This window comes from Apostichopus japonicus, chromosome 22 (assembly GCF_037975245.1).
Source record: "Apostichopus japonicus isolate 1M-3 chromosome 22, ASM3797524v1, whole genome shotgun sequence".
Classification (NCBI taxonomy): Eukaryota; Metazoa; Echinodermata; class Holothuroidea; order Aspidochirotida; family Stichopodidae; genus Apostichopus; species Apostichopus japonicus.
In genome coordinates, this window is record NC_092582.1 from 4,357,779 (window position 1) to 4,377,500 (window position 19,722).

General features: G+C 38.5%; 1 protein-coding gene across 2 annotated transcripts in view; it reads left to right on the forward strand.

The window, feature by feature from the left end:
• Positions 1–7,446: 7,446 nt before the first annotated feature.
• Positions 7,447–19,722, forward strand: part of LOC139963716 (amine oxidase [flavin-containing] A-like) — a 33,820-nt gene continuing 21,544 nt past the window's right edge. Inside the window, exons 1-6 of one of the 2 annotated variants that reach the window (XM_071964799.1) lie at positions 7,447–7,573; positions 12,971–13,105; positions 13,843–13,930; positions 15,127–15,301; positions 16,506–16,620; positions 17,203–17,360. In XM_071964799.1, the coding sequence (XP_071820900.1) occupies positions 12,988–13,105; positions 13,843–13,930; positions 15,127–15,301; positions 16,506–16,620; positions 17,203–17,360 (654 nt within the window). In that variant the 5' untranslated portion in view covers positions 7,447–7,573; positions 12,971–12,987. The remainder of the gene's footprint in view (positions 7,574–12,970; positions 13,106–13,842; positions 13,931–15,126; positions 15,302–16,505; positions 16,621–17,202; positions 17,361–19,722) is intronic. The other variant, XM_071964800.1, reaches the window with a different exon arrangement.

Below are 19,722 nucleotides of genomic sequence, written 5' to 3' on the forward strand. Positions count from 1 at the left end.
CAAGGGCGGCGGAAGCACTTTTAATCTGGGGGGGGGGGGCACCGACATCAAAGGGCACTTTGCAGAAATTCAATTGGACTGATGTAGTCTTATATTTAGTAACCTTTATAACTCTTATTATATGATCTTTTTCGCGTATACACATCACTCCATCAACGCCCCCCCCCCCCCCTTTCATGGAAAAAATGCATACTAGCACTGCAATATCCAAAGTTGTATGCACGACATTCTGAGCGGAGCGCCACCATCGTTGGCGCGGAGCGTACAAGAAAATTTTTGGTTTTACAAACCCCTCAGATGGCCGGAAACGGCCCTTCCCGAGTGTTCATTCTGGTTCCCTGGCCTCTTGCTAACTTGAGACACCTCAATTTTTATGTAGAAAAAGGGCACATTTTTAACCCTGAGGAAAAGTGGGGGCACGTTCCCCCCCCCCCCGGTTCCGCCGCCCTTGCCCTGACAACACTGGTTCTGAATCTTCCTCTAACCAAAAATTATTTGCTCTTTTAAAGAAGAAGAAAATAAAGCGATTTTGTTTCTGTGAGTGGGTGTAATTTTAATATCCCTTTATAGTGTTAAAAAACAGTTTGAGTGTTAGAACCTTCAGGTAAATCTTCTCCCAAACTTTAAGATTTCTTTTTGAGCATGCAATAATTTTTGGTGGAAATAAAAATGATCTTTAAGAGATAACGTAACATTTTTTTTAAACAACGTACTTGATTAAAAGTATACCTTCATAAAAGGAGATTTTACGACAGGGGATTTAGACACCATTTCAGTTCTGTGAGATGAGCTAATTTACAATCCCGTCTCGAGATATTAAATAAACTTGCTAATTCTATATATTGAACATAGGGGGCATCCGTTGTCGTTTTTAATGTAGATTCGTATTATTTTGATCATCAAAAGAACTAACTATTCCGGTCGTACGGAAATCAATAAATCAAAAACATTGGTTGTCTCCGAAACTGACAGACAGACAGAAAATGCACTGACATAGTTTTTTGTTTTTGTTTTTATTGGCTGTCTCGAGGCCCATCACTAAAAAATTAAGTTTGGCATTTTGAACTTTATCGATGCAACTTATTACTCTAGTAAAGGTGAATTCTTCAGAAAATATTTAGCGCAAGTGTGCAGACTTGTTAAATGCAATGACATAAAGCAGTGATTTACACTTTCCTTTTTGACGTAGGGAATGTAATTTCTTTCTTTTTTCTAAAAAAAAAAAAAATGTTACGAGTAATTTGAATGAAAACGAGAATTTATACAAAAGAAGAAGAAAAAAGACAGAGAGCAAAATAGATAGATGGGACACTTTTGCTCAATGTGCTTCAGTAGCTTACTAGGCGGGGGCGGTCCGCCCGGGTACCAGTCAGGGGATGCCATAGCCCGAACGAAATGAGGGGGCGGCTCGCCCGAGGACCGTGACGGATTGGGGTATAGCCACTTGAAAAAGAGAACCCCCGATTCTCATTATTACTAACGTTTTGCCCAAAAATTATCAGCAAGTTTTGCATCTAAGCCACCTTACATGAACAAAAATTTCTCAACCCCCTCCCCCAGGACGGTTTCCCCTGCACGGGGTGACACAGGAAGGATCCGCCCGGATGCCAACAATTCTAGGTACGTGACTGGTTTGCATCGTCATAAGTTGGTTTTGCATGAAGAGTGTTAAAATATTTGAGCAGTAAAATCGATTATCCTAGAACCCAACTCAACTGTGAGAATACGTGGAGAATCGTTTATGTTCGTGTTTCTGGTTTTCACTTTCTGAGATCTCCCTCTGGTGAATTACCATAAAAGTGGATGGATTTATTATTATTATTATCACATGATAGTTAGACTTTCACAGGCGCGTAGCGAGGAATTTGCCAAGGGAGGGGCGAAGCCCTGTAGGCAAACTAGCGCTGCCATGAGTTGGCGCAAAGCGTACAAGAAAATTTTGGCCGAAAATGTACCCTGTTCGCATGTACCCTTCACAAACAAGAACATTCACTATGGATATTAGCGAGCTGAGATGATTGACTATATACACCATCATAGCCTACCCAGGGGCGTATCCAGGATTTTCTAACCCGGGGGGCGCGAATTACCATCTAAGCGGAGCGCCACCATCGGTTGGCGCGCAGCGTACAAGAAAATTTCTGGTTTTGATACCCCCCAGATCACCGGAAATGGCACTTCTCGGGCTTGAAAATGACCAACCAGATGTACACTTTTGCCTGAGAACCAAGTATTTCCCAATAGTTTTTTTTTCCCCATCCATAACCTTTTTGAAGATTGTCACCAGTCACACATCATGTTCGACCTCATCGCATGTCCTGTGGATCATTGCTTTTGTAGGTGATTCTAAGTCGCGGCCCACAATACACGACAGCCCCACTTTTGAAGGTTTTAAGCCCATTTTTTGTTCAGAATTTGAAAATACACATTTCTCGTGATTAAACTCACTTCAAAACATACCCATAATGTTGCAAAAAATTTCATCTATGGACAACCAATATAGAAACACCTCCTTGAACCCCTAACAGACCGGTCAAAAGTGCACGAGTAGAGGGAAGTATGATGAAGAATGTTGGTCAGGGAATTTTCGAAAATTCAGACACAGTAATTTATTGGTGTACAAATATTGAAACCGCTTATAACGGCTATTATAAAACTTCGTTGAAGGAAATGAAAAAATACCAGATATTTCCGAAACCGAACACTACACATATAGGCGTAGGAGGTGGGGGTTGCAGCCCCCCCCCCCCGAACCAAATATGTTTTTCTGAAAATTCGGGCAATATGCCGAGAATTTTTCGGGCTATGATGTAGCTAAAGGAAATGAATAGTTTAAAATTATCTCCTTGGTAAGACTAATTCGCCATTACTAATGTAAAAGAGAGTTTTGACATAATTGGACCTCCATGCTTTTTCTCCATCTACATAAGACATTTCGTTGTTTACATTAGCATCGCGCTTTATACTGCGCAATTTCCACGGACTGTACGGTACACGATGGTATGCGATGTAATAACCGATGCTTGCTTATATGATATTGACATTAACATGTCGAACGCGCGCGGATCGCGCGAAAAATGTTGGTTACATTTTTCGGGCAAGTCGTTACAGCTCCCCAAATCAAATTGGGCTCCTTCGCCTTTGACTACACACAGAGACAGTTTTGAGGCTGTTCATCCTGGAACGCCATTTTCATGCTCACTGATATGATGTGATATCTGCTGTTTGCTTTACAAATTCGAACAGGCGCGTAGCGAGGAATTTGCCAAGGGAGGGGCGAAGCCCTGTAGGCAAACTATCTAAGCGGAGCGCCACCATGAGTTGGCGCGAAGCGTAGAAGAAATTTTGGCCGAAAATGCCTCCCAGATCGCTGGAAATGACACTTCCCAGGCCTTGTTAGTTGCATCTAAGCATTTTCTATTTTGAAATTACTAGCGATATCATATACAAAAAAAATATGCTCGGGGGGGGGGGGGGGGACGGTCGCTCCTTCCCGAAATGCGTCATGTTACCCGACGACTCGGTCGAGTTCGAGACCAGCCATAGTTGGTTTCATAGCACAATTGTACAATTGTTTAAGTCGTCCATACACACACACGCTTTATGATAAACCATATATAGTATATGTATAGATACATTAGTGAGAGAGGAAAAATGGAAACGTCGAAATTGGAGTTGTCGGTGTAAGTGGTAGGGTGAGGCGCACGCCCCTTCCGAAATCCTCGATCCGTCACTAGCTACCCTGTGTATATAATAGGGATCAGCGCTGTAATTATGTCACTGTTCCTCTTTCTCTTCCCGGTGTCTTGGCGTTTTTCTTTTACTCCCTCCTTTTCTCCTTTTTCTCTCTTTCTTTTTTCTTTTCCCTTCCTTCCTCTCCTCCTCCCCTTTTTTCTCCTCTTTTTTCCCCTTTTTTCTTCTCCTTGTTTTTCTCTCCTCTTTTTCTTACCCGGGGGGCGCGCGCCCAACGCCCCCCCCCCCGGATGCGCGCCTGCTACCTATATTATATCTTAGTTGATCAAGGGCACTGTATACGTTTTCACTATTTAAAAGCCACTTTTAGCTAGATGGTGCACAGTATAAAAAGATTGTGATATCTGATTTCAAAGTTACAACAACAACAAGAAAATCCAAGAAAGTTAGTTTTTTTTCATGTTAGCAATACGATCTACTGTCCGATTACAAGGAAAGATTCCAGCAATTTGTCCAAATATTTTCACTTGAGTAAAGGCCTTTTACTATCCAGGGATGATCATGTAAAACAAAAAGGTCGGTGTTACCTGCAAGCAATTATCAATCTACTATGTGAGTGACAACTCGTTCTCCGTCAGTAATCTGTAAACAAAATGATAATAATGATTAAGGCAGTGATATGAGGGTACCCGAGGATAAATCTTGACAACGAGAGTCCGCAGAAAAGTAGGTCTCAATGTCTAGGACTTATAGGCTACAGCAATTCAGGCTCATAATTCCATGAATAATGTTGTTTTCACAAATTTAGAAGTCATTCCAGAATGGTATACGGACTAGGCGACGTACCCTCATTGCGGAGAGAGCACGACCACTGGATTCAAAATAACGCCCATTGGCAAAGGGGCAACCATAATATTTTTTGCACCGGACGCGGGGGAGGGGGATAAAGTAGAGATCAACAAGGATTAGATGCAAATATTGCGGTATATTTTGCAAATTTCGAAAGACAGTTGAAAAATGTGTAGGTTATACTGCACATAAAATAATGCATATTGATATAGCTGTACACTTGAATATTTGGTAATATTCTATCTCCCGGTGATCATTGCTTGGAAAAGTCTAAATGTTTAAATTTTTCTGTAAATATTAGTATCGCAATTTCCAACAAAAAGATTAATTGCTGAGTTAAAATGTTAACAATATGCAAATAGCAAATGACGAATTCCTAGAACATAATAAGTGAGGAATCCAACACTTTACTGCAAAATGACGTGAATAGCCTATTTATCAAATAGCCTATCATCATTTTTAGCAATTAGCATCAAATTGGTCATTTTATATATAGGTCGTCATTTTACAGTTCAAATGATGAACTGCAGCAAAATTGCCGACGGTGGATATTATTTCTATGAATCAGACTATGACCATGGTAGGATAAGGGTTTAGGCACAAATTTCGACGAAAACTTTAAAAACTTGGAAAATATTCTCGTGAAAGTTCGGTGATTCCTAACATGCTTGATATTCATATTTTGGGTTCAATTTTAAGCGGATCCACGAGGGAATAATATGTCATGAAATAAACGGAAATTGATCATTTAAATATAGAGAACTAACAAAATGAGGTCTTGACAGGAATTTACCAACAGTTTTAATTAAAAGGTTGCTCCATTTTGCGTAGGAATCGAGAGATATTGCCGATGATAACCGCAATCGTACATATGACATCGATAACCATATATGTTGTTCCATATATAGGCCCCATTCGTTGTTTTGTTTTCCTGGATGCCTCGTTGCCTTGACAAACCTGTCTTCACGTGTTTCAATTTTAGCTTTTCTTATGGACCGTTTGAATATAAATTAGTGTCAGATACAGCTGAGACAGGTGGTAAAGTTTTATAACAATAATTAAATTATAACATCACTTTACCACATTGTATACAGTTTCATCGTCTTTGCAACTTCTAATTATTGGCGTTCTCAGTGTGTGTTAAATAACACAGTTCTACATACTTTCCTTGTTATTTTCGGGGGCAGGGGAAGGGATCCGGTGGGGGAAGTGTTAGGCCGTCTCGATATTTGTGCATAATACCCCTTTTCACTTCAACCAGGGAGATGATAGCTTCCTGCTTCGACTTTAAACATCAAGAATTTCGGCAGTAGTTCAGAACGCAATTTTCAAGAATAATTCCTCTCGAATACCCCCCCCCCCCCTCCCTCCCTTACATTGTTTAGCTTATCTGGTATTGTGCGGTTCTGCCAAAATTCTGTCATTTTTGGACACCGTGTTTGATTGACTGCCATTTTTCATTCGATTTGGCTGAAATTTCGTAGAGTGGGTTGTGTGAATTAAGTTTTCGTTCATTTTATAAGTTTGAAGGTCACGAGAGGTCATTTTCTCAAAATATAAAAGATGCTAATCTAGAGCGTGCGTTCAAATTTGCTGAAACGTAAAAAACGTTTGAATTGTGTCGAACTAAAGTTGTTCAAGAAAAGTATTTTTATCGTCATGTGAGGTCCCAAAATAGGGGCTTTCGTAAAGTTTCCAGGTGTGATGAAATGTAGGCCGCAGACAATATGCAATGATAATAAAATTTGTTTTTTTTCAACTTTTTAGCATTTATGACCACCATTCGATTTGGTGTGAGTAGCAAAATGTCTTCCATCAGAATTTTCCCGCCATTTTGGGAAATAATTCCACCCATGGGAGACTTGATCAAGTCAAAAATGTACTTGTTATTCAGGCTTGCTATGTAGTTCGATGTCATTCTCTGTAAATGAGCAATTTTGGGTATGCACACTTCAAATGTGATATCCACAACATTTTAGCAGATTTAGCAGAGGAATACTTTAATTAAGTTTTCGTTCTATTATTGCATGAATGAAAACTACGAAGTGAATATAGGCTACTGTTGGTTCCTTGTTTTTGCAATGGGGCATATAGTTTATCCCTAGTAATAAGTAAAATGATATATTGCATAAACCCGTGACATTGTTTCCACTTTTGAAGGAATACAACGTTCTAACACTGTGACCAACTATGTCTGCTTAGAAGGAGCATAAGGCAAGGAGAAAAGGAGATGAGAGGAATACACTAGATTTCAATTTTTGGGGGTGGGAGTATAGCAATTCTAAATCTTCCCAGACTGACAAAGTTAGGCGCTGAACTGTTGTGGAAGGACAAAGAGGCGAATGAAGGAGAGGACTGCACTAGGGCTGATCCCTATGTAGGGGATTTGGGGTCCTGCAGGAGAAAAACAAAGACTTCAAGTGGTGCATTCTGTGGTACATTTATAGACTATAAAATAGGTCTATAAAAGTAGGCCTAACCGCACGGTATATGCTATGAAAACTTTGTGTGATCACACAAAGTTTTCAATAGCATATATAACCGTGCGGTTAAACCTACTTTTAGGATGAAGGTGGGGGGGGGGGGGACGGGTGGGGAAGCCACCTGTAGTGGTCCAATTCTTCTCCACCTGAATGCAAAAATCTCCCGACTGAACCATTTCCCACCGATTGACGATCGTAGGTGAGGAGGGTCATGCCCCTGGACCCCCTTTGCGCCCCTTAAATCTGCCAAGCACCTCGTAGTGTCACAGTTCATTGTACTGTGGTCTAACAAATCAACATATAACATACTAGTCTTCTATCCATGGAGAAGTCCTTTACAGAATCGTTTCCCAGGTCAGTTAGTCATTTCTTTGTATAAATTAATCCCTGATCTTTGATCCAAGTTAACTGCTGTTAATTACAGCGATAAGCCGATAAGGCTACACAGGGCTATTCCCCACAAGCTGTATTAGTAAATCGAACTTTACACGCAATGTACGATACACAGACTTAACAACTGGATGCTTAAATACGGTACCTTGCACCACGTAAGTAAACAACGTAGGCCTAATACAAGCATATAGTTAAAACTAACATTTATTGGCCTATTTACGGGCTTTATTTGACAAATAGCAGATTGGTTTTTCATTCTAACGCATTTAAAGTAGGGAGAATTTGTGAAGTGTATACTTAACTGTATACTTAACTTTACGCTAATTTACCCACAATTCAACTATAATAACATTACTACTGAGTCAACGCGGATAAGTCTATAGGGTAGCATACCCCATTGACTTACTTGTAGTACTTTTAGGCTGAAATACTCATTTATGCGTAAAAATCACCCAAGCGTGAAATTTTCAGACGTTTTCTTCAAAACCAAGTTTACACACCATAGCCACAACTTTGGTCCAAATTTGGGACTTCTAGCACTTAAAATGAAAATTTTGCTTAAGGGAGAATACGCCCATTCAAAGCCCAATTGACTTACACACTAAATCACAAACGTAATGTGGTCTCTAAGTCTATAGATAGAAGTTCTCACTAGCTAAACGCTACCCATCACTGGTTAGCTGACAAGTTGGCCTTTCATGGCACCATCAATTTTCCGTATCATGACCCTGCAGATATTTTTGCTATCCGAGTCTGAAGTTTTCGTCACCTGTAAACAAACATCTCCATTTAGTACTAAACAATTTTCGTACGCTGCTCCTGGGAGGCCTAAAGGGGTTCTACAATTGCCTTAATTGACCCAATTTTTGCACCACATGTACTTCCACTCATGCTCTTCAACATGCAACCCAACAAAAACCAGATCCTGATTGATAACGTATCAAAAAAGATGTTCTCCTGCTGCTTCTTGGAACTATTCCTGAGATAGGAGAACGGGGGAATTCCGCGAGACCGAAGGTCCGCGAGACCGAAATTGAAAAAAGGTCCGCGAGACCGAAATTGAAAAAAGGTCCGCGAGACCGAAGTTACAAAAAGGTCCGCGAGACCGAAGTTACAAAAAGGTCCGCGAGACCGAAGTTACAAAAAGGTCCGCGAGACCGAAGTTACAAAAAGGTCCGCGAGACCGAAGTTACAAAAAGGTCCGCGAGACCGAAATTGAAAAAAAGGTCCGCGAGACCGAAATTGAAAAAAGGTCCGCGAGACCGAAGTTACAAAAAGGTCCGCGAGACCGAAGTTACAAAAAGGTCCGCGAGACCGAAGTTACAAAAAGGTCCGCGAGACCGAAGTTACAAAAAGGTCCGCGAGACCGAAGTTACAAAAAGGTCCGCGAGACCGAAATTGAAAAAAAGGTCCGCGAGACCGAAATTGAAAAAAGGTCCGCGAGACCGAAGTTACAAAAAGGTCCGCGAGACCGAAGTTACAAAAAGGTCCGCGAGACCGAAGTTACAAAAAGGTCCGCGAGACCGAAATTGAAAAAAAGGTCCGCGAGACCGAAGTTACAAAAAGGTCCGCGAGACCGAAATTGAAAAAAAGGTCCGCGAGACCGAAGTTACAAAAAGGTCCGCGAGACCGAAGTTACAAAAAGGTCACATTGCCGAAAACCAGAAGCATTTTTTTGTGTTTGTGCTACAAAATGTACAAATGTTCGGAAGTTAAATTATTTTAAAATTTATTATGAGGAAATTGTGTCAATTGTTACGGGCTAGAGGTTAAAAGTTGACCCCCTAATTAACTTCGGTCTCGCGGAACTTCGGTCTCGCGGACCTTTTTTTAATTTCGGTCTCGCGGACCTTTTTAATTTCGGTCTCGCGGACCTTCGGTCTCGCGGACCTTTTTTTCATTTCGGTCTCGCGGACCTTTCTTTAATATCGGTCTCGCGGACCTTTTTTTAATTTCGGTCTCGCGGACCTTTTTTTCATTTCGGTCTCGCGGACCGTTCTTTAATTTCGGTCTCGCGGACCTTTTTTCATTTCGGTCTCGCGGACCTTTTTAATTTCGGTCTCGCGGACCTTCGGTCTCGCGGACCTTTTTAATTTCGGTCTCGCGGACCTTCGGTCTCGCGGACCTTTTTTTATTTTCGGTCTCGCGGACCTTTTTAATTTCGGTCTCGCGGACCTTCGGTCTCGCGGACCTTTTTTTATTTTCGGTCTCACGGACCTTCGGTCTCGCGGACCTTCGGTCTCGTGGACTGTAATCAGGAGAACATCTAGGCGGATTGAAATAGACTCTATAATAGGTTTATGCCACCATAGAGTCCACAGTGTCCTCCGACCTGCAGAAACTATCCATCGATTGGACAACCTACGAGCACCGCCCATGTGAATATTACGATATTGACTCCTTTAGCAACCTTGACAGGAATAGTTTTGACCTTATCCATCTTAACAGTCGCAGTCTCAATAGAAATGAAACAAATGAAATACTATCTTGACTTACTAGAACACAATTTTTCGATTATTGGTTTAACTGAAACATGGTTCAGTGACATTAACTTCACCACATATTCAGCTTAATAATTACAATTATTGAAATCATCGTAAGAACGAAAAGATGGGGGGGGGGGAGGGAGTGGTATGTTTATTTATTAGACATGATTATGGAATCAAGAGTCGTACTGGTATTTAAAAATGTTAATGATAATATTGAAAGTATTTTTCTTTAGATCTAATAGCCCGCTACTTAGAAATCCAACTATTATAGGAATCGTTTATCGGCCACCGAACAACAACTTTTGACCTCATGATTTAAGGATCAATTGAGTTATATTATGAGTATCATTTCTGACGAAAATAAGCTATGTTACATAATGGGAGACTTAACATATAAGAGTCATTAATGTAAGAGTCGTGATTCTGTAAGAGTCATAATCATGTAAATTTCATGATTACTTAGACAACATCATTTCTGATGGATTTTCTGCTAAACAATTTCCAGACGTACTAGAATATAGAAAATAAATCTGTCTCTCTTATTGATAACATTTTGAATAATGTTAAAACTAGCAATGATTCGAATAATGTTAATTCGGGGTTTTTAATTAATGATTTGACTTACCAATTCCCCAGGTTTGGTTTGTTTAAAGTACAACTCAGGTAAATACAAAAGGTTACAAATCCTGATGAAATTTGTAATCCAAAGCTATTCTGTCAATAATACGCTTATACTTCGACCATTTCTGGTATAAATTGGGACCGCGACATACATCCTGTGAATATGATGTAAATTCTGCAGCTTTTAATATGTTTTTAACAATGATCTTTATATGAGTTTATGACAAATTGTTTTCCTTGATTTGTGTTAAATGTAAGAAGCACAAACACTAAATATCAGCCATGGATTTCTAGTGCCATCCTGACCTCTATGAAAAGGAAAAAACCAACCCTACAAAATTTAACTTAAACACCCTTCTCCCAGCAACAGTTTAACTTTTCGTACAGCTATCGAAACAAACTTAACCATGTTATTCACATTGCGAAGAAAGATAACAATATACTCTTCTTTATTTGATTCTTGTAAATATAATTATAGAAGGACTTTAACACAGTCCACCTCCTCAAGTACCTCACCAATCACACGGCCCGACCTTTTAATACATTTATTAATAGGCCTACGCTCCGTTTCCAGTAATTTCAGCATTGCCTCCCCAGCAATCTAGATAGTGGTTCAGTTACTGATTGTATAAGTCAATGAACCTGATGCCATCATTAATGACCTTCACAAATTATTTTGTAAACATCGGCCCTTGCCTTGGCTCGAAAAAATAGACCCAACATCACTCGCCTTTGGATTATATCTCGTTGACCAGAACCCTTCTGCTATTTTGTTTTGAATCCAGTCTCAGAAGAAGCACTTATCAAAGTTGCCATATCTTATTTGAAAAAAAGAAACACAACAAAATACAGGAAAAGCGGCCTGCCGGGTGTGATCAAATTTAACCATCCATTGTTAGAAATGTAATCCCCAAGATTCTATTCCGTGCCCTAATTTTTATTTACAATCTACAGTGTCTACCATACCAGCTGTCGTGTTATTTGCTGAAGACACAAACATATTTCTTTCAAAAAAGGACTCTGACCTTATACTGCATGAGCCTGCATTTGCTGTGAAAATTCCCAAAGAATTTTAAACTGGTTTTCCGAACACAAACTTTCACCCAAAAGAAATAATTGTGTAAAAGGGGTACCATTGGAATTTTATCAAAACTGAAGCATATCCCTCCAAGGAAAAACTCTTAGAACCATTTATCAGGCTTTAATTTTACCTCATTTTACTTGTTGTAGTACTGTTTCGTCCGGAACCATGCAGCCATCACTGTCACATGAAAACAAAAATTGATCACAGTTCAGAAGAAAGCAATTCGCAATGTTGCACAAGCTCAACCACGAGATCACACTATTGACTTGTTTAAATTCCTTAAACTAAATGAAATTGTCTGATGTTATTAATTTAACATGGCTACTTTCATGACCGTTATATAAGACATGTAACAATTTACATACCATGAAATAACAATATTATAGGAACGGTTTGCGTTCTTGTCCTGCTACATTCTAGAATTCTGTACCAGAAAACCTTAAGTCTAGACCATTCATTAAAACATTTAGGAATGCATTGCAACATTATTTGTTACTGATAGTTGTTCATGACAAATTACACGTAAAACTCCTTTTTTTTGGATCGGGGTGCGTTGGGTTTCAGTGTCTTTGTGTGTGTTTGTGTCGGGGGGGGGGGCGGTGGATTAAGGATTATTTTCCTTTTTACCATTATCATATATTTTATGTTGATGTTTCTTTCGTACAAGGGAGTGTGTTACTTTGTTAAAGCACTTCCTTTCACAGCTTGTAATTCCTTGTAAAAGTCGCAAAGGAAGAAAGAAAGAAAGAAATGAAATAAAAGAAATGATATTGTTTATTAGTTTCTACAGTTATAATATACGATGGGCTTATTAAGTGATTACTTTAATAGTCTTAATATGCCAAAGCAAAAACAAAAACAAAAAAAGAAAGAAAGACATGCTATAATAATGTGTCAACTGCTATTCCAGTTTTCAGGATATTCAACTTGAAATTATGTTATATTTCTGGAATGTTTCTTTAAGGTGAGATTGACCGTGACGTTGGTTCATTGGTGCAGACCTATATGTTAGTGTTAACCCAAGGGTTTCTAAGTGCTAACAACCCAACCAAAATATTTTGTCTTGTCTAGTTTTGCGATTTATCTGAGGAACTGACCTAATGATCTGTGTAGTACTAGTAGAATAAGTAGACCAGCCACTTTAGTTGATGAGCCCCAGAATCTTAAAGAGTGACTTTTGAAAACTTTAAAGAGGTATCAAATACAACATATAGAAATGATTAGCAGTGTTTTGTAATGGTCTACAAGAAAGCAAACTTAATTATGTGCCTAAATTAATTCTATATGTAGGTATGTTTCGGATTTATCACAGACGTCGGTACCACTTTAATATTAATGTTCACCTTTTGTGTTTATAGATTGAGAACATTATACCATGTCGTCTGTGGAGTATGACGTAGTAATAGTAGGGGCGGGGCTATCTGGCCTCTCGGCTGCTTATGAAATTACTAAGAAGAAACCCGAGGCCAAAATAATCATCTTAGAAGCAACAGGTTAGTGGAGAATCAAATGAATATTCGGGACGCATCTTTACCGGAGGTGGTTCAAAGGCACTTTAGAGGGAATAATACATTTTATGAAAGAGAAAGGTGGAGATACAGAGTTCATATCTTGACCTAATTGTTACTTTATCATCGACTCAGTTACTTAACGTGGTCGTGTGACGGAAAGGAAAGTGAAGAACATTTTCTTCCTGGCAAACGGAATTCCAATTGTGTCCAATGGCGTTGAGTAGAAGGCCGTAAATTTAAAAAAAAGGGCAAATGAAAAATTAATAACTTTGGTATAATATACAGGATATGCTATTTGTTTTTACAGCACAGAGACAATGGCGGATCCAGGTGGGCGGGAGGGGCGTTTGCAAGTGGCACGCTCCTATTGGTAGTCGCCTAGGTATTATTTTGTTTAAAAAGAAAACGAAAGAAAAAGTGAAGAATTGCGTTCAAGGTACCTCAAATTAGCGAAAAAACTTCCCTTTCCTTGAAAAGTATAAGCCATCGTTATACTTTAACAATTGACACCTAAACAATACAATGTATCTCAACAATGTATACATCAATACAATACAATACAATGTATTAAACAATACACACCTCACTGAGTCCTCCAATGTCAGTATTGTCATGCTCTTTCTTCCTCTTTTTGTCTGTTTCCCTCTATGGTCCTCTTATTTATTTTCATCACTTGTTTGTATAAGTGTTGGTTTGGATCTTTTGTCTTCAATTATTAGATTACATCGGTGGTCCCATCAAGACAGTAAAGATGAAAGGAGCAAACGGAGACGATTATTGGGATGTTGGAGCAAGCAGGATTGGCTCGTAAGTAAATCAAGTAGTATCAATGAAGTATCTCGTCCGATAGGGTACCGTCACTCTTCCTGTTCCTCTTTACCCCCTCACTAATCAACACCCCCCCCCCTGTGCAGCTTCAATCCAATGTTCACCAAATCTCGTTCTAAATGCTGCACTTCTCCTATCCAAGACCTATATATATATATATATATATATATATATATATATATATAATTATATTGATCTCTGAAATGTCAAACACGATATCATGGCTTGATTGTAAGTATGTTTAACTCAATTTAATAGATCAAGTATACGGCGAGCGCGACCTTCTCATTTCTAGTTGTCTTCTTATCTTAGCCTGTAATGGCCCTCCAACTAACTTCACATCTCGGAGTAGAAAAATAAAATAAAATGAAAAAATAAAAGGTGTATATTTTTCTCCTATTATAGAATTACCGGAACCGATTTATGCATATTTAATGCAATAATGTAGGGTTTATAGTGCAATGTTGTGTAACAATATTAACCATTAATTAGAAATGGAGGATTCTTAGCAAAAGATGACAATATCTGCATTTGTCACGATTAAGCGTGGTCGTTTGGTCACGTGTTCTAGAACAGATTGCGACCAAATCATGTCGCCGATCCAAGTGTTATGTATCCAAGTGACAGGCTTTTGCAGTTGCAGGCTATATTTAATGACACGATGCACATATTAATGTTGTTTATCATCAAATGTTTTGTTTGATGAACTTTGAAAATGTCAAAGGTGATTGAGGAATCCACGTTCATTCACACAATATGATTTAGAAGACATTTAATCCATGATGTAGCACCAAACGTTTCTTCTCCGCTATGGATCGTCGTCATCATCATCATCATCATCATCATCATCATCATCATCATCATCATCATCATCATCATCATCATCATCATCATCATCATCATCATCATCATCATCATCATCATCATCATCATCATCATCATCATCATCATCATCATCATCATCATCATCATCATCATCATCATCATCATCATCATCATCATCATCATCATCATCATCATCATTATCATCATCATATTCGTCATCATCGTCGTCATTATCATCATGATCTTCATCGTCATCGTCAGCGTCATCGAATCCGACAACTTCGTCCTCATCGTTACGATTATTGATATATTGTTATTATTATTACTAAATCTTTCTTTGTTTCACCTAGAAAGCAAGTTGAAATCATGAATTTGATAGGAGAACTGGGTCTGGAGACTTACGAGCATTATGACGAAGGCAAGAAATATTGGCAACTTCCGAATGGAAGCATCAAGTCATACTCAGGAAAGATTCCACCTCTTCCTTATACTAGTTTAGTCGATGTTCTAAGATATTTCAACAAGGTAAGAAACTGATTGAACTCCACTATGGCACCACGAATGACACCATAAATGACACTGTGAATGGCACTTCGGTTGGCACTATAGATGGCACTAATGGATGGCACAATAGATGGCACCATTGGATGGCACAATATATGTACTTTAGATGGCACTATGATTAACACTTTGGTTGGCATTATATATGGCACTAACGGATGGCACAATAGATGGCACCATTGGATGGCACAATATATGTACTTCAGATGGCACTATGAATAACACTTTGGTTGGCACTATAGATGGCACCAATGAGTGGCACAGTAGATGGCACCAATGGTTGTATCCATAGATGTACTTTAGATGGCACTATGAATAACACTGGTTGGCACTATAGATGGCACCAATGAGTGGCACAATAGATTTACTATAGATGGCATTATGGATGACATTTTAAATGACATCAAAGATGGCACTTTGGATGGCACTATTTATGACATTGTGTGTGGCATGATATATGGTAGTGTTGATTGCACTATATATGACAATATGAATGAGCTTTGGATGGCACTTTCCAATGCCATCAAGGACGGCACTATACAGATGGCAGTGTACATTGCACTATATAGATGGCAATCTAGATGGCACTATAGATGACACTGTAAATAGCATTGTGGATGGCACTTTGGACAACACTGTATATGATACTTTAGATGGCATTAAAGATGGCATTCTGGATGACATTGTAGATACCAATGCAGTTGGTACCCTAAATGGCACCATGGGCAATGTTGAAATAAAGCAGTTACACATTGTCGCTACTCGACATAATCAGACTGTCACCTTTCAATTTTTTAGCAGTAGCAAAGCGGTGAAATGACGTCAAGGGATCGTGCACAGAAATATTGTTTTACTACAGAATCATACAGAAATAGATTCCCTTTGAAAAAATACCGTTCTATATATGTTGGTTATTAAAGGGGAAAAGGAGAGGGACATCAGACATGAAGTCTCTTTTGTACAAGCAAAATAGGAAAACTGTCCATTCATCCAAGATGTTTATTAACACTGTCACAACTTTACAGAAAGGACGTATTATCGGAGAATTTAAGGAGAACATCAAAGCACCAAATAAAAATTTGCAAGCCGTTTTGACAACTGCCCAAGCTACTCTATGGTTCCGGTTTGGGTTCATCAATTTTTGTTTTAATGGTTTTCATCCTCCAAGGTAGATGGGATGCAAGGTAAAGTGAATTTAGAAGATGCCAAAGCCACCCCCAAAGCTGATGAATGGGATAATATGACAGTCGATGAACTCAAAACAAAAACGCTTTGGACACAGGGTAAGAGCAATAGATATAAATACGTGCATAACATAATTCAGCCTTTAAAGGACGTTTATGTGAAGTGAAATTTAAGCGGATCACAGGCAGGTCACCACCACCACCACCACTACCACCACCAGAGTAGGGTGGGTGGGGATGAAGGTGGGGAGAAGAGATACAGGGATATAAGCCAGGGACTGATGAAAAGAAGTGGGTCTCAGTGGAGAGCAGCCGGGTGCTCCGCCGTCCTTCCTTATGGCTTCATTCATGATTAAGAAGAAGAGGATATCAATCAAGATGAAACTGTCCTTTCTTTCAACTCTTTTTTAACGGCGTGAGGTGGGAGAGGGGTGGGGTGGTTGTGAGGTGGTTGTGGTGTGGTGGTTGGGTGGTTGTTGGGGTTATTAACTGCAATCGCTACAAATTGGTTATGTAAGCCAAAGCTTTACTACCTTTGATTACAATCAACTTGGCTTTAATAGTGAGGGAAACGAACGGCCATATCAATGCTTCACCGGAGAGAAGGGGGGGGGGTGGGGGAGAGTATTAAGAAACAAATGATCATCTGATATGGAAACAATCTCCTCTCTTGTTTCGCAGTTGCTAAGGACATGGTTGATGTCCTGACAATCATGTTCTTTGGGATCCCGCCCACGTATTTATCTGTCATGCAGTATGCGTACGTAATTGCAACGTGTGGCAGTTGGAACGCTCATATTGCAGGAGACAGGGCTTGCAAGTTAAATCTCAGAATCAAGGTAAAACGTCTGGTATTATACAGACAGACAATGTGACATCTGTAAATATTCATTATGTTAGTTTAATGATACACATGATCTCAACCCCCTTTCCCTTAATATTATCAACCTAACCTATTTTTGATAAGCAATAAACCCTTCCTTACTCCAAGCAGTTGGTCACAGTAGGTATAGTCCATGATGTCATCATGACCAGATTAAATCAAATCTTCGCCATTCAAAATGTTGTGCGGATATAATATCAGACCTACTAGTTATATAGGCTCTAAAGTACCAGTCATATCAGACCTATACCAATTATGTAGGTCCTAAATTACCAGTCATATCAGATCTATACCAATTATATAGGCCCTAAATTACTAGTTATACCAGACCTATACTAATTATATAGGCCCTAAAGTACCAGTCATATCAGACCTATACCAATTATGTAGGCCCTAAATAGGCTAGTTATACCAGACCTATACTAATTATATAGGCCCTAAATTACCAATCATATCAGACCTATACCAATTATATAGGCCCTAAATTACCAGTCATATTGATATCCGCGCCTGGTTTGGCGAGTTTGATTTCACTGAACTCCTCGCACTCGATTAACAGGTTGAATCTTAAGGTAGCTTACGCCCATTGAAAGCCCCATTGACTTACACACTAAATCACAAAAGTAATGTGGTCTTTAAGTCTAGATAGAAGTTTTCACTAGCTAAACGCTACCCATCACTGGATAGCTGACTAGTTGGCCTTTCATGGCACCATCAATTTTCCGTATCATGACCGAGCAGGTTTTTTGCTATCCGTATGGCAAGCCGTTTTACTTTTTATTCAATATTTAATGATATCTTTAACTATTTGATGATATCATAAAATCAATTGTTGATATCAAGAATTCGAATTGTTGATATCATTAAATCAATTAATGATATCATTAATTCAGTTCATTTCTTGATATCAATAACTCATTTAATGATATCATTAAATGAATTAGTGATATAAAGAAATGATTTAAAGATATCTTTAAATGTATTTGTGATATGTACATATCACTAATGCGAATTGGTGATATGTACATATCACTAATTCGATTTAATGATATCAACAAATATGACGTCATATTTACTGATATCACTAATTCGAATTAGTGATATGTACATATCATTAATTCGAATTAGTGGTATCATCAAATATGACGTCATATTTACTGATATCACTTTTTCGAATAAATGATATGTACATATCACTTATTCGATTTAATGATATCAACAAATATGACGTACATATCAAGAATTCGGCCATATTTAATGACATCATTAAATATGGCTGCGATATGTCTGGTTATACGGCGTAGTCTCAGTAACTCATCCGTACATAGGCCTTATGGAACTAAGCTGGTGGTAGTTGGTATGGGTCGAGTGCAGTGCAGTATACATTACATTAGTTATACGGAAGGCTCAATGCGTAAAACTGCTCTTAATATGGCGGGGATTGAAGCTCAACCAGTTCTAGACAGAATATAATGCACTAACCGCACTGCACTGTACTTCCCGCCACATAATCCCAGGCGCTCAAACTGAGGGCGTAATTGATGATATCATTAAATATGGCCGAATTCGTGATATGTACGTCATATTTGATGATATCATTAATTGGATTTTATGATATCAAAAATTCGAATTAATGATATCATTAAATATGGCCGAATTCGTGATATGTACGCCATATTTGATGATATCAATAATTGGAATTTATGATATCATTAAATATGGCCGAATTTGTGATATGTACGTCATACTTTTTGATATCATTAATTTAAATACAGATATCTGAAACTGAATTTATGATATCTTGAATTGAATTATTGATATCTATAATAGTTCATTTATTTTAAGATATCACAAATTCAATTCTTGATATCAGAAAGTTTAATTATGATATAATCAAATAAAATAATGATATCAAAAATTTCCTTGCACCAATTAATGATATCATCAAATATGACGTACATATCATTAAAACAATTTCAGATATAATGAAATAATTCATGATATCATGAAATAATTGTTGATATCATTAAATAATTGTTGATATCAATAAATACTGAATAAAAAATAAAATGGCTTGCCATATATCCGCGCCTGACGTTTTCGTCACTTGTATAAACAAACCTCTCACTCAGTAGTAAACAATTTTCGTACGCTGCTCCTGGGAGGCCTAGAGTGGGTCTAAAATTGTCTCAATTGACCCAATTGTTGCACCAAATGTACTTCCATTCATGCTCTTTAACATACAACCCACAAAAAAAAACAGATCCTGCTTCATGATAACAGGTCAAAAAAGATGTTCTCCTGATGCTATTTGGCAC